The sequence below is a fragment of the Barbatula barbatula genome, assembly GCF_947034865.1.
Source record: "Barbatula barbatula genome assembly, chromosome: 3".
NCBI lineage: Eukaryota > Metazoa > Chordata > Actinopteri > Cypriniformes > Nemacheilidae > Barbatula > Barbatula barbatula.
Window position 1 is genome coordinate 11,866,449 of NC_136764.1, and position 14,029 is coordinate 11,880,477.

Sequence of the window (14,029 nt, forward strand, 5' to 3'; positions counted from 1 at the left end):
AGTCATGGATCTATTTTGGGGCATTGTGTAATTTGGATTGATGTATTTCATTTGTCTCTTCTCGGAAGACCGAACTTCCTTGCTCAACCAAGTTCACCAGTTTTCTTTGAAAGTGAAGCCTGGTTGGGCTGGCCCATCATCTAGTACTAATTAAAATCATGAAAATTCACGCTGGTCTAAGCTGGTCCTTTCAGCATCGGTTAACCTTTAAAATTTGGTATTACAAAAACGAACACACACAAAACAAACATACCGCAAACATAATCTGTCATCACCCCATAGTTGGAAATGCTGTAAGGAGCATTGTGTTGTCAGGTAGATGGTTCCCTGAGGAATAAACAAATCTTTATCAGTTGCACATGGTGTGCGTCTAGCGCGAGGAGCGGAAAATAAATGTATAAAGGCACCAAATGTTTTTTTTTCTCAGCGCTGTCAAAAGAGAGATTCATTCTAGCCATTGTCGTTTAATGAGCTGCGGAGAGTTACCTGTCTCAATGCTTCCACACTTTCCTCTTTGTGTAACAAAATCACTTTATATAATTACTTTGCGTCTGTCAGACGCCAACACCCTCCCCACCGCCGCCTGCCACCATATCTGAGCAATCTGCACTTGAAAACCACCTAGTTGGAATCCATCTTACATACACACGAGCGTCTTAGAGCTTTGCTGTCATTCTCTGCTGGCAGACTGGTGATTGACGCCTACTTCACAAAAGCCACAAGCATTGCACAAGTCAGACTCCAAGGCCGGGCGGTTTATTGAACGTTCGGCCTTGGCGAGGGTGCGACGAGATTCACTTACACAAGGACTGAGTGTCATCATATCAATGGGGACGGGGCAGGAAGCATAGACCAAAATAACAGACAGGTCGGGTAGATCCGTCTCTGAAATAGTGGGAACGCATTGAGTACTGTCTTTTAGACACGCGCACGGTCTCACACTCAACCGCTGAAGAACCAAGACGTTTTGTTACTGTCAAACGCTTTGAACGATGAGAATAATCCTATGCTCTGGAAAATATTTTACACAGTGGCTCCAAATGGTATATGGACAGTAATTCCTAGAAATGTATCATTTATTCTATTATGAGCAAAATAATAAACCAAAGTCAAACTTTTTTTAGTCCAAATATTTTTGGGGACATTGTTTTTTTGTTAAAAAGAAGTGTTATACTTCACCTGCATATGGAATGGGGGCGTCTTTGTCTAAAGCGACCAGAGGAGGGTCCAGCAGGACAGTGTCCATGTTCTCAGTGATCACACCATGGTAGGATGTCTCGATCCATGGCTTGTGTTTATTCACTGTAATATAGAGAAACAAGAAAATCAAGTAAGGACAAGAAAACATTGACTATTTCCCCATTGTAAACATCTCTCTTTCCCATATCACACATTCATGAAAACACTGTCATTTATCTACAACTGATCTGCCCTCTGTTCCCATGTTTTCCGTGACTGCTGTACATCTAGAGATACTAATGCAAGATGCTAATCGACACATGTGCAATCTTCTACCCAGTGATAGAAAACATCCCTGCGGGGGTCTCTGTGCACCAGACAGCTTGTACCTTTGTGGTTTGTACTCGGCTTGGAACATCTACACACTGCTGGCTCATCAAACCCCAAATACTGCACCATCCTGTTCAATGAGGAACACAACTGGAACAGCAGGGATTTTTTACCTTTTTGTAGTTTTTGCCAGACAGTACAGTGTAGAGAGAGAGGAAATATGGGATGGGAGAGAGGAATGGACAATGAGCCAGGATTCTAACTTGGGTCGCCCACGCCGGAACAGAGATTTTTATGTGATGTAAAACAGCTGTTCTTATTTGCCAAGTTTCCTTTGATGTGAGGTAAAAATATTTTTTGGATTCTGTGAACTACTAACAACATTTCTCCCAAATTTCATACTTTCCTGCAGCTCAGTGGTTAGAGCATGGTGCTAGCAACGCCAAGGTCATGGGTTTGACCCCAGTGATTGCACTCTCAGAACCAAATGTATAGTATAATGCAATGGAGGTCGCTTTGGATAAAAGCATCTCCCAAATGCATAAATGTAAATAAAATTTTTTGTTTCTGTGTGCATTTATTTACAGAAAATTTATACTGGAGAAACAGGTCAAAAATTTAAGAAAAGATGCTCTGTATTTTATTCAGACGTCAACTACTACAAAGGAAACAGGTTCATATTCACTTTTGAGCAAACAGTAATATTTGTACATGTATTTAGGAAAAGTTCAAACACGACATTTTATGTGATAAGCTCGCATTATCACAGTCTTGTCATGCTATCAGTCTTTCACATTGCTGTTGGATGACTTTATGTCACTTCTGATGTTTAATTTATCTCAACAGATATTGTTCTGGCTTTTGTTGAAACTAGTAACTTGGTATTAGCACGTATTGAATTATGTCTAATGTATGACATGTCGCTTTATTGCTCCCTGAACTCTCTGTAAATCGTTTTGGATAAAAGCGTCTGCTAAAAGACTAAATGTAATTTAGCTGAAATTCAACAGACACTGGACTGAGCACAATACACCTAGAAATGCCGATTAAATGAACATTTTGACTGTATATGCATGTACTGTATATGATGTTTATTTAGTCGTTTTTCTTATCTTAACAAAACCTAAACAAATACGGGTGATGGAAAGTCAATATGTGGAAATAACAATGCATTGCATTTGATTTCCCTGTTGTGTATCATAAAATCTCTCCTGGCATGAGTTTTAATGAAGTTTTAGATTAGTACATTCTATGCAGTAACCCCTCGTGTGGTTCGGTTCAACATCGAGCAGAGCAATTAATGCAAGAGTAAATTAAACTATTTCACACTAGTAGAGAACTGTCCACGCAGCAAATCCCTGTAGGGAAAAGATCATGAAAGCTTAGAGTGTTCTCATAACCCATAAGTGATCTGAGGCAAGGGACAGATTGTCCAATTTGTTTCATTTGGCTTTTTCTGAGTTTTTTTATTGAACTCTGATGCACGTTTAGAGCCAATAGACGTAAGCACACGCCTTCCCTTTCGAAACCACGCTTGCAAACATCATTCTTTCAATATCTCAACTTTCTTTGGTCTCAGTTGAAAACAGCTATATTTGACAAGACACTGGATGAATCGCTGGGTTGTATCTTGCCATGTTTCGCATACACAGACAAGCACAGCACGCTCTAGAAGGGCAGACAAATGTGTTTGTGCTGCAGATGTATGCATCAAGTGCTGCGGTGGTAGAATACGTCTGAAATCATCATTCTTTAGGAAACAAATAAAGATGAATAACACAGGCCGAAGCGAATCAAATTACACCTCTATAAACTTTATTAAAAGCACGGATCATTAGATCGATATTTCATGTGTTTTATATCCGAGAAGTCTGGGGGAAATGTGCGTCTGTCACCGTGTACACAAAATACAGTAAATAACTGTAATTTAGATAAGGTATTTTCTATTATAATAATACATCTCCGGAGCATCCAGTCACTGCAAATTCATATCTCTGTCTTTCGCACCCCCCCCCCCCCCTCTCTCTATAATAAGGTTAGTGGTGTCACTAAGAGCAATATGCCTACTCTGTAATCCCTGAGCTATTACTGATAGGACGTCTGCAGCCATTATACAGCATTAGAGAACACTGATGGAAGCTAATTCAATGTGGAGTTTTCTCTACTATCTACTTCCCTGCACAAGAGAGTGCTGCCTTACACACAGCCAACAAAACGCAACACATAATAGCAGATATGGATGTGTATGTGTAGCCACACTCACCCAAATTTTACCCTGTTTATGCTATTAGAAACATAGCAGTATCTGACTAAAGTGTATGTAGAAAATGTAGAAACTTAGACTTAACAGAGAAGGTAACATAAATGCACCAGCATTACTGCAGCTGAAAATGCAGCAAATACAATAATTTACAGCTCTACTGTGTCGTTCCTTCATTTAAAATGTATAATTTTATTATTAATCATTTTTTAAGTTTTAATAGCATTATATAGAGGAACATTGTTTACACCTTCTTAAACAATCATCTTACAAATGGGTTCCAGCATTATGGATGTGACATTCTTTTGTCAAAACTTTAAATAAAAATTCTGAAAATCAAGTGAAGAATGTTGTTGTGATTCTGGATTTAGATCTTAGTTTCAGTAGTCATGTTAAAACGGTAACAAAATCAACATTCTACAAACATACTAACAGTCATGACTTGGAGAGACCACTTCGATCATTAGGATCAAGTCAGTTAGATATACCAAGGGTTTATTCTACTTTAATTATATATATATTTAATAATTCTAAACCTTTTCAGATTCCTTCTTTAATTGTTGTAATTATTTTAGATGAGCATTTTAACTCTTTTTTTATGTAAAGCACTTTGAATTACCATTGTGTATGTAATGTTCTATATAAATAAACTTGCCTTGCCTTAATACCAATATATTAAATAATCTGTTCATATTTTTCCAAACCCCCACATGACAGAGTCCAGACATCAGAAAAATATCAGTCTTCAGGAGTTTTCTATTTTAAAAGAGAAAAACATGTATAGATGTGAAAAGACTGGACGCACATTTTTGAAAGACTACATACTTTCTGTGAATTAGCCTATCAGTTTTACCTAAACACCAATTTCCCTACAAAAACAGCATGCAGAAATATTAAATAGTGGTCATAATGTATGATCATAACAAATTGAATCGTTAAATTGAATCAGACTTTCTAACGCTGAATCAAAGGGCACGGTAAAGGACAGCGTAGGAGACTGCACCTGCTCGCTTTTCTATAAAGATGCACCTCTATTTACAAAATAGCTTGTTACTGGAAAATATATTTTTATAAAACAGCTGCGGCCTAAAGACAAATGCAGCAAGCTATTAGCTTCTGTTTTAGTTTTATGTGTAGTTTGTTTACATTGACTTATACGGTAAATGACTCCACATCATTTTTGTGACACTGATTACGTGTCAAATAAGGAAGTGAAGGAATATGGTAAAAATATATGTTACACTCCATATAAAAACTCAAAAAATGTGGAGTTCTTTAAAACCCAGCATGGGGTGAAATAGGGTTAAAAATAACCAAAAAAGAGTCAAGCTTTAAAAACAGCATTTTTCTTAATATTAGAAAATTATCCACATCTGGTTTCCTGCGACAATCAGCTCTGAAGTTTGCCAGGCTGTTTTGGAAAAGTAACATAACCAAGTGGTCAAATATTCATGTTAATATTTAACAATCTATAATGCCCATTGAAAGACTGCTAATCTGAATATTGTGGGCGGGGGTATATCCCCCTGGAAGCGTTTATAATGGCTACAAGCCTGCTTTGTAATAACTAGAACTGAAAAAACACCAAATAAATAAAACAAATGATCTTACAGCAGGTGAAGAGAAGTAGAAAATTCAGGTCGGGTCTCACAAGAGGACACGCAAGGGCTATTATAGAATCAATTATTAATTCAACTTGATATATAATTATTTCAGCATTTCAAGCACCTGATAAAATGTTGCCGGAGGAAGTGAACGTTTGCGAATCCGCTTTGAACCTTTTTCAACCCGTTATAATAAAAAGTTCAGTCAGCATTCTGACGGTAATTAAACTTGGCGACAGCGTGTAGAATTGATGGTGAATTGTACTGCTCTCTCAGTGTCATGCAACAAGCTATTCATTTCTGACCCGTTGACACCATAGCATTACATTCCGCTTACAATGGTGACATTAAACAATAACCAAAACGTGCATTCAGGGCCGAGAAGAAAACATATGTGAGTGAAATATACGGAGAACGGATAAAAATATAGCAACCCTTTAGCATGCAGTGTTTCTGTGGCTGCTGTGTAAACAACAAAAATTGCATTGAAGACCATAGCAGGCAAACAAGCCATTGACTGTCCTAAGATTCTAAGCCGGATGCTCGTTCATCCTTTCAACGAGAGCATTCTGTTCAAAACAGGCTCCAGCTTGGCTACAGCAGGGGGATAAAGAAACCATTAGCCAAAGACCCAGTACACAGTGTGCCTGTGCAGCCTGTTGTCTTGAGACAGAGTCTAATGACTCTATCAACCCAATCAAAGTCGAAAGAGTCAAAGAGCAGCCCCAGGCAGACTGGCATCGCCTGCTATATCCATTGTGGGCTTTAGTAGAAAATAGTTAATTAACGTCCCTTGCAGTATGCAAATGAAAAGAATACAGTCGCCTCTAGAAACGCACAAAAAAGACTAACAGTCATTAGGCTCAATAACTTTGAATCGTCAATACTTGCAGGGTGCAAGAGGCCTAGATGCCCGATGGTCCTTTTTAGAGGCATTTAGAGCAGCCCCCGCGTACACTTTCAACGCCCACAGGGACGCACCATTTCCTCCTCCATCCCTCGTCTTTAATGCTTAATAATGAGGCTGTAATCTCTGCCTTTATCAATTGTGATTTGTTGGTCTTCTGAGAATTCTCATATACGGGGCCCAGATGACTAATTTATGGTTGTATAATCCGACTTTATGATGCAGCCGTTATAAAAGAGAAATGTTTGCATATGGAAAACTGCTTGAGCCAATTAATGAATAAGCAGATCATTAGATCCGGGTGGCGTCACTCATGGACATCTGGAGAGCATCATAAAATGATGTGGGATGTGCGATACGTGCGGAGGAGCAGATTTTACCGTAACAACTTTAAAAAGATGTGAACGTGGAGAGGATGGAAGGCATCGGCAGTGGATGTCGTTCTGTGCTTGAAAAAATGAAAAATACAACTGAAAGCTGGTGCAAAAAAATTAGAAGTCATCATGTGAAACAGTTGTAGGGTAAGCACGTATTCTGTAACATGTTGACATGTGGTGCTTAGGGAGGGAATGTAAGATTAACCCCAACTGGTGTCATCTGCCATCAGGTTTACTCCTTTTTTACCTCATTTTGTGACAAACACTGTGTACGTGTAGTTCTAACAGCTTTAGGGATGCAAAAATGCTACATTCATATATTTAAATGCCACAATGTTATCTTCGTATACAGTTCTGCTCAGAAAGGTGAAGCTCCAGATCACATAAATCACATATCCATCAAAAACTATATCTGTCGATACATTTTAATTCCATTGCGTGTCTCACATACACATGACATCCAGTCCAGACATCCATATTTGAATCTATCATTTCAATTTACTTGTTCCTATTGATACTGTACGGAGAACATTAAAGCATTTTCATATGAAATCATTAATTTGTGTTCAGATGAAGAAAGAAAGTCATATACAGCCGGGTTGGCACGCAGCAAATTCTTAAATAATATTCTGTTCACTCATAAGTAGGTTATATCTATAAGATTAAATATCGTCAAACAAGATCCAACAATGCCTAATAGTCACTGAATATTCTCTAATTTACTCATCCTCAGATTGTTCCAAAGCTGTATAAATGTATTTGTTCTGCTGAACACAATGAAAGATATTTGGAAGAATGTCAGTAACCAAACAGATCTTATCCCCCATTTACTGCTGTAGTAGGGAAATAAATACTATGTCTAATCTGAGGATGAGTAAATTATAGAATATTAGATAATATTAGATAATAACATCTTATTTGGCAGGTTTGACGTCTTGCACAAGGTGGATACATATTAGAAACAAAGCTTCATTGGTTGGTTCTCCATGCATCACTTTGCATTAGTTAAATGTCCTCACAGGCCTCCATCGACATCGTTGTCGCCCAAACTGTCAAAGAACAAACATACTGTACATGATGAAGACAATCCATGCATGTGACATGTCTTGAATCTCCTATTGCGGCGGGAGGCATCCTGCTGATTTACGGCAATATTTTCCCATAATTTCGCTCATAACTATTAATAATCCCTGACACATATGGGCGAGAGATATTTCTGATTTAAAAACGTCCTTGATACTACACCGCTGTTGTAAAAGACCTGTTCCCCTGTGTTCATAAACTCGACGAATCGAGTTACTTGGGTCACGGCTATGAATATAAATTTGTTTGATTAGACTCTCTACAAACATTGAAGCGAATATCTTATGTAATGGAGAAGTTGTGAGAGCTGGCATTTGCTACTGTCAACTCAACATTGATACCCCCAGAGAACCTGGAAATGTCAATTGTCTGTAATTAGAAAGCTGGCATATTCATTCACCGAGCAGCGGTTCTTTGTTACAGAATCGGGATGCTTATGGTGTTTTTCATTAGCAATATTGTTTATCGGCCATATGTAGAGCGTCTATACCGCCTGATTCAGGAGCTTGTTTGATTACACAACGTATGAAGTCATGAAAATTATGAGTCATTGTAAGGAACACAGAGAACTGATTGAGGTGGAGAGAGGAAGGGTTTTAGAAGTCGAGAGGGAGCGAAAGAAAGCAAAGAAGAAAAGCACAACGATCTTCATACTGACACAGGCGCCGGGGGTGAAGGGAGGGCTGAGCTCAGTTCTCCATCTTCTCAGAATTAAAATTAAAAGGGCTTTCCAGTTCATCTTCTAACTGTGGGAGATCTGGACGCTCGAGTGGCTCTCAACGTCTCTGAGTACCTAAGAAGAGAATTGATGCAGTGGCTACAGCTCCGCGCCTCCCTCTCTCTGCACTTTAAAAGAAGTATGCTGTGCCCACATACCTGTCTCCTTTTATCTACCCTACCGACTGGATACATCTGCAGAGCTCAAAACTGAAGGCAAGACAGAGAGACAAAGAGCGAAACAACGGGAGTGAGAGATTCGACCTGAAAGGCGTACTTCAAGGCTGTGAAACACAAAGCACACCCTAAACGTGCATCTGCGAGATCACCATGGTAACTGACACTTTCAACAGGTATCTGTGAATAGAAGTTTTATCAAAAAATCTTTCTATTAGGCCTGGAAAGAAAGAAGTTTTTCAAACAGGCAAGGCAAAATGTTGAAGTCGTTTTGGAACACTTGAGATAAAAGAATCGTATTCAATTCATTTAGCTAGTTTCCGGCAGAAAATTAGAATTGAACACAATGCACATTAAAACCATGTGAAATACACTTTTTTATATTTCTTTGAGAAATGTAACATTAATGTTACAAGGAACCCATTCTGGATGGTGAGTGGTCAATAGCTAAGCGCTATTCACGATAAAACAGCTGTGACCTCTTTACCGAGCTGTTTTATGTATCAGTTGAATCATTATTTTTGTTGCACAGCAACATCACATCATGTTTACATGTCAGGGACTAAATCCCTGAAAGGATGAGATTTGTTGATTTATCTATATTAAGAGGTTTACAAATTAAACGTTGTAAAATTTTAAAAATGTTTATGTTTTGATAACCATTTAAAAATGACAGTTCAACCACAAGTGAAATAATTAATCACCTTCATTTCATTTTAAGCCTGTATGTATTCTGTGGAACACAAAAGATGATATTTTGAAGAACGTTGGTAACCAAAAAACATGGTCCCTTTTGACTTCCATTGTATGGACCAAAACCACAAAGATATTTTTCAAAACATCTTTTGTGTTCCACAGAAGAAAGTCATACGGGTTTTATACTACATGATGACATAATTTTGAAGAAAATGTGCTCAGGGTGATGCCATAGTCCTATCTAATAAATACAAAGACTTATATGGTATTCTTTCTAAAGATGTAAAATCTAGTTGCATGTCATTTTCATGTTTCTATAGGGCGGATCGTGTTGGCTTTGGTTGTTCCTGTTTCAACAGAATTAACAAAGTGTGAATACATGTGTGCGCTCACAAATGAATGGAGCGTTATCTACAGTTTTTCATACATTATTCATACAGAAACCATAGTTTGTGCAAAGAAACTTATGAACGAGAAGTGCAGGGACGCAATCTACTTTCTCTTTCTTGTCTCTAGACAAACGTTATCTATTTACACCACTTACCAGTCTCGTACAGTGCAAGTCTGCTGCACAATCTTTGATTCAAATTTACAGCGAATATCTTACCTGTAATCGCAAAACAGAAACACACTCAGAATGTGTCCACTGAGACTTGTTTATCTATGACTCATAAAACAACACATTCTACCAGCAAGATTTTTCCAATCATTTTTGTAGATCGCTCACTCACATCTATGATTTCTCACACATCCCTGTGGAATTCGTGGCTGAGACTGCACCGACACAAACACAGCCGCACCGTGGGCTGATGGGATTGGAATAAAGCTAAGCTTTTACGGAGGGAGTTTTCTGGCGTGGGGGAAAATGGCAGGGATTTCCTTCCTGGTCCTCTGAGAGAGGCTAGAATACAGGGGGGATTTTCTCAGCTGAGAGCGGGAGAGACACGCTGGTCTGCTCAGAGGGACACAAAAATCCTCTTTACCGTTCTCATTGACAGCAGCAGCACCGCTTGATGACTCCGCAACAGCTCACCAGAGAGAGAGAAAAGGTGGCAGAGACAGGTGTTTAGCTCATGGCCCAGAGCCGCCATTCCTTCATGCAGACTGAGACACATAGATTTCCTGCAACTACACAACTTATGACAAAAACTGAATTCCGGACACATAATCATGACACTTGACAAACAAATGCAATCTCCGACAAATACGCAAGCTAAAAAATAGCACTTCGTTTCACCAAAAAACCATGATGGTCGACCAGCTTGCAAAGTTTAACTGTATTGCAGGATGACTTAAACATTACTGAGGTAGAAAGTCCTCAAAGGTTCTTCAAAGGTTGTCCTGTATCTCAATGGTTTTTGAAACTATATTCGCTCAACACATATTTACAGATGAAAAACAAATTGTAAGGTCTTTGGGAGTTTCAGTTGCATTTGAGGAACAGTTCACCCAAAAATGAAAATTTCTAGGCCACAATTGACAATGTAAGTCAATGGTGGCCTAAAACGGTTTGGTTACAAGAATTCTTGCAAATATCTTTTTCTGTGTTCATCGGAACAAAGTATACAGATTTAGAACAACTCGAGGGTGACTAAATTATGACAGATTTTTGAGTCTGTAAATTGTCCGTTTAAAGAAAAAGTTCACCCCAAAATAAAAATCATCCTTTTCATGTCATTCCTCTCAGACTCTTTATTTCTTTTGCAGAACACTACATTTTTTAAACAAAGGTAACCAAACAACACTGAACTCCATTAGCTTCCTTCACATGGACACATTTTTAATTTTTCAAAATATCTTCTTTTTTGTTCCACAGATATAAGGTTTTGAATGACATAAGGGTGAATACTTTATGATTAAATGGGTTAAAGCCCACACATATGGCATCTTGGTGTCACTTTAAAATGTGGCATTAGTCAATATAACAGCTATCCTTTAGCCTAATGCTTGATCATGCCCTATAACTCTCTCTCAAACACTTCTCATCTTTCCACACACTTCATCTGCATTGTAGATGGGATTATACCACGACGCCGAGAACTTGTCTAAACAAAATACTGTCTAGGCACCCGAAATGCTGTTCTGCGTGTAAACTAACCAGGAAAATTTGCTGTAAATTTACAGTGTTGGCGGAAAAGCTAATCTGGTTTGTCTGCTTGAAGGAGAGTGAGTTCGGACACACCAGCGAGCAGATCCAACCCACACACACACACACACACAAACACACTACAGATCCTAAACCGCTCACCCAGAGGGGCTTCAAAACACACCGTCACGCCATCAAATCAAATGAGCTGAGAGAGAGACAGAGTGACAGAGTTTGAGAGATTGGCAGAGAAGAAGAGGAGTGGGGGTCGGGAATAAAAGGGATTTAGAAAAATTGTTGTGAGGATGGATGGAAGAAAGCCAGCAAGAGAGTAAAAAATTGAGAGAGGTAGAAGGAAAGGAGCCGAGCAACACAACAAAGGGCAGCACGGAGGAAGACGAGTTAAAAGACGGAGAGGTAGGGAGACAAGAGATGAATTGGCAAGGAGCACTTTAGACCAATAAATCACTCTCAAAGTGCCAGTCCCTGAGACTTTAACACTGAGAGAACAGCGAGGGCACTTTAAACCAACATTCTCTAAATGCCTGTCTATATCTTAAAAGACCTCAAAAAGCTCTCTCTTATTGCCGCGGTGGGTAGTGTACATGCTAACCATGCATATGGACGAAGGTTTAAATCTGACCTCCATGACTTCTCACTCGTTCATCCAAATGGATTTCTGTCTGCCTAACAAATTTACAAGTCCTTTAGAAATAGTCAATGGCAATGCTGATATCGTTTTCAACAGAAAATGTGCTTCCTTTATTAATAATAATGTTTAAATGTTTATTTTGGAAATAACTCATTTACTGTAAATAGTTAAAGGCAGATGGCTGGTTTCCATGGGAATAAAATCCAAGACCTTGACATAATTTGCGTATTTCTCAGTAAAGGAACATACGTTTTTTAAAGTGATCAAATATCAGCCAATTAAGAGCTAAATTAAACTATTACTATAAATACGTTGTAAAATAAAAATTAATAAAGTGTTGCATTGTTTATCGTTCGCATTTGCTCTCTCAGTCGAGCTAAAAGAACATACATTCTCAAAATGTAGCACATTACACAGCTAATATATTTAAATATTACTATAAAAACATATTTGTACAACAAAAAACTGGTCCAAAAACACATCTGGTACTCAAAACACAGTTATACAAAAGACTTGGGTGCTGTAGAAAGGGTGATAACAAATTTGAAAAGTGGATTCTTCCCCAAAAATGCAAAGATATTCCACATCTAGGCACTCACACAGGTACAGTATTTTGGTATTTAAAAAGCCTTTATTTACTGGGCTAACCAACACATATTGGTGTGTTCTGTAAATAAAGGCTTTCAAATCCCGATGTGAGTGTCTGGATGTGGAGTATCTTTGCCTTTTCAAATGAAAATGTATCATATAATAAACTCTTGCTCTTTTTTCTCTCACAGTTGCTGTCTGAGTCAAGCTACAAGAACATACACGCCCAAGATGCACACATAAGCATTAAACTATTTACAAATAATACTATAAATAACCGTAAAATACGACTATGAATACAACTCCTGCTCTTTTTTCTCTCACATTTTCATTCTCGGTCTAGCTATAAGGACATACATTGTCTATATTGTCAATTATAAGCAGATTAAACCGTAATATATTATACTATTACAATACATTTATAAAATCGTTGCTGTCCTTCTGAAACCTCAGATGTCCAAATTAGCATTTTTTGTGAAAAAAATCTCTCTCTTTTCACCTCTCTTTTCACTTTCACATTTTAGTTGTGTCTAGTCTCCAAAGCACTGGTAAATTACTCTGAATGACAGACAGAACCAAACGCCCTCTCATACAAAAACGAAGCTCCATCGGCAGACAGCAGGGGTACGAGCGATGGGCAGGGGTGAAGGAGAGCTCCACCTGGGCATCTGAGAACCCACATGAAACTTGGGAGGAGGAAAGAGTGATGGGTGCATAGCAATAACATTCACCCAGACCTCTTTTTCAAAGCGGTCTTCTCACCAGGGCTCATAGCATCATCACAGGCTTTTCCTGTGAGTCGAGGTGGAGAGAATATTTCAAGCACGCTTCTGACAGCTCGCTCTCATGTCTAGAAGTGTGACCCAAAATCGAGTACAGCAAGAGAGATAGGATATTTTGTTGTTTCTAACCAGATCACGTCCTACATGGTTAAGAGGAACCACGTTGTGATTACAGAACGACTGTTATTTTGGCAGCTTTTTTATCACACTTACGGTTAAAATAGTCAATAAAGTATTCTATAAAGTTAACAATTATCACTACTTAAATAAACTTTACATCATTTATTCAAATACATGTAAATATTACAAATTTACATATAGTCATTTACCAGACGCTTTTATCCAAAGCGACAATGTTTTTTTTTTACCTCATTTGTACAAAACAAATGATAATTATAAAATAACCATAAACATTACGGGCATGCGAATGCCGTAAAACCTTCAAACAGTGGGCATGCAGACTTCCTTTCCTGCTTTAAGCATTTTATTTGTATAGTTTAATATATTTTTTATTACTCTTACAGTTGAGTTCATTAACATGCGGAGCCACGTGTTCGACGCTGCTACGGGGATTAGATAACCTCACGCTTC

General features: G+C 38.3%; 1 protein-coding gene across 1 annotated transcript in view; it reads right to left on the bottom strand.

Moving 5' to 3' along the window:
- clstn2a (calsyntenin 2a) overlaps positions 1 to 14,029 on the bottom strand; it is a 184,163-nt gene that overhangs the window by 106,702 nt on the left and 63,432 nt on the right. Inside the window, exon 2 of the mRNA XM_079451908.1 lies at positions 1,180 to 1,302. Coding sequence (XP_079308034.1) covers positions 1,180 to 1,302 — 123 coding nt within the window. The remainder of the gene's footprint in view (positions 1 to 1,179; positions 1,303 to 14,029) is intronic.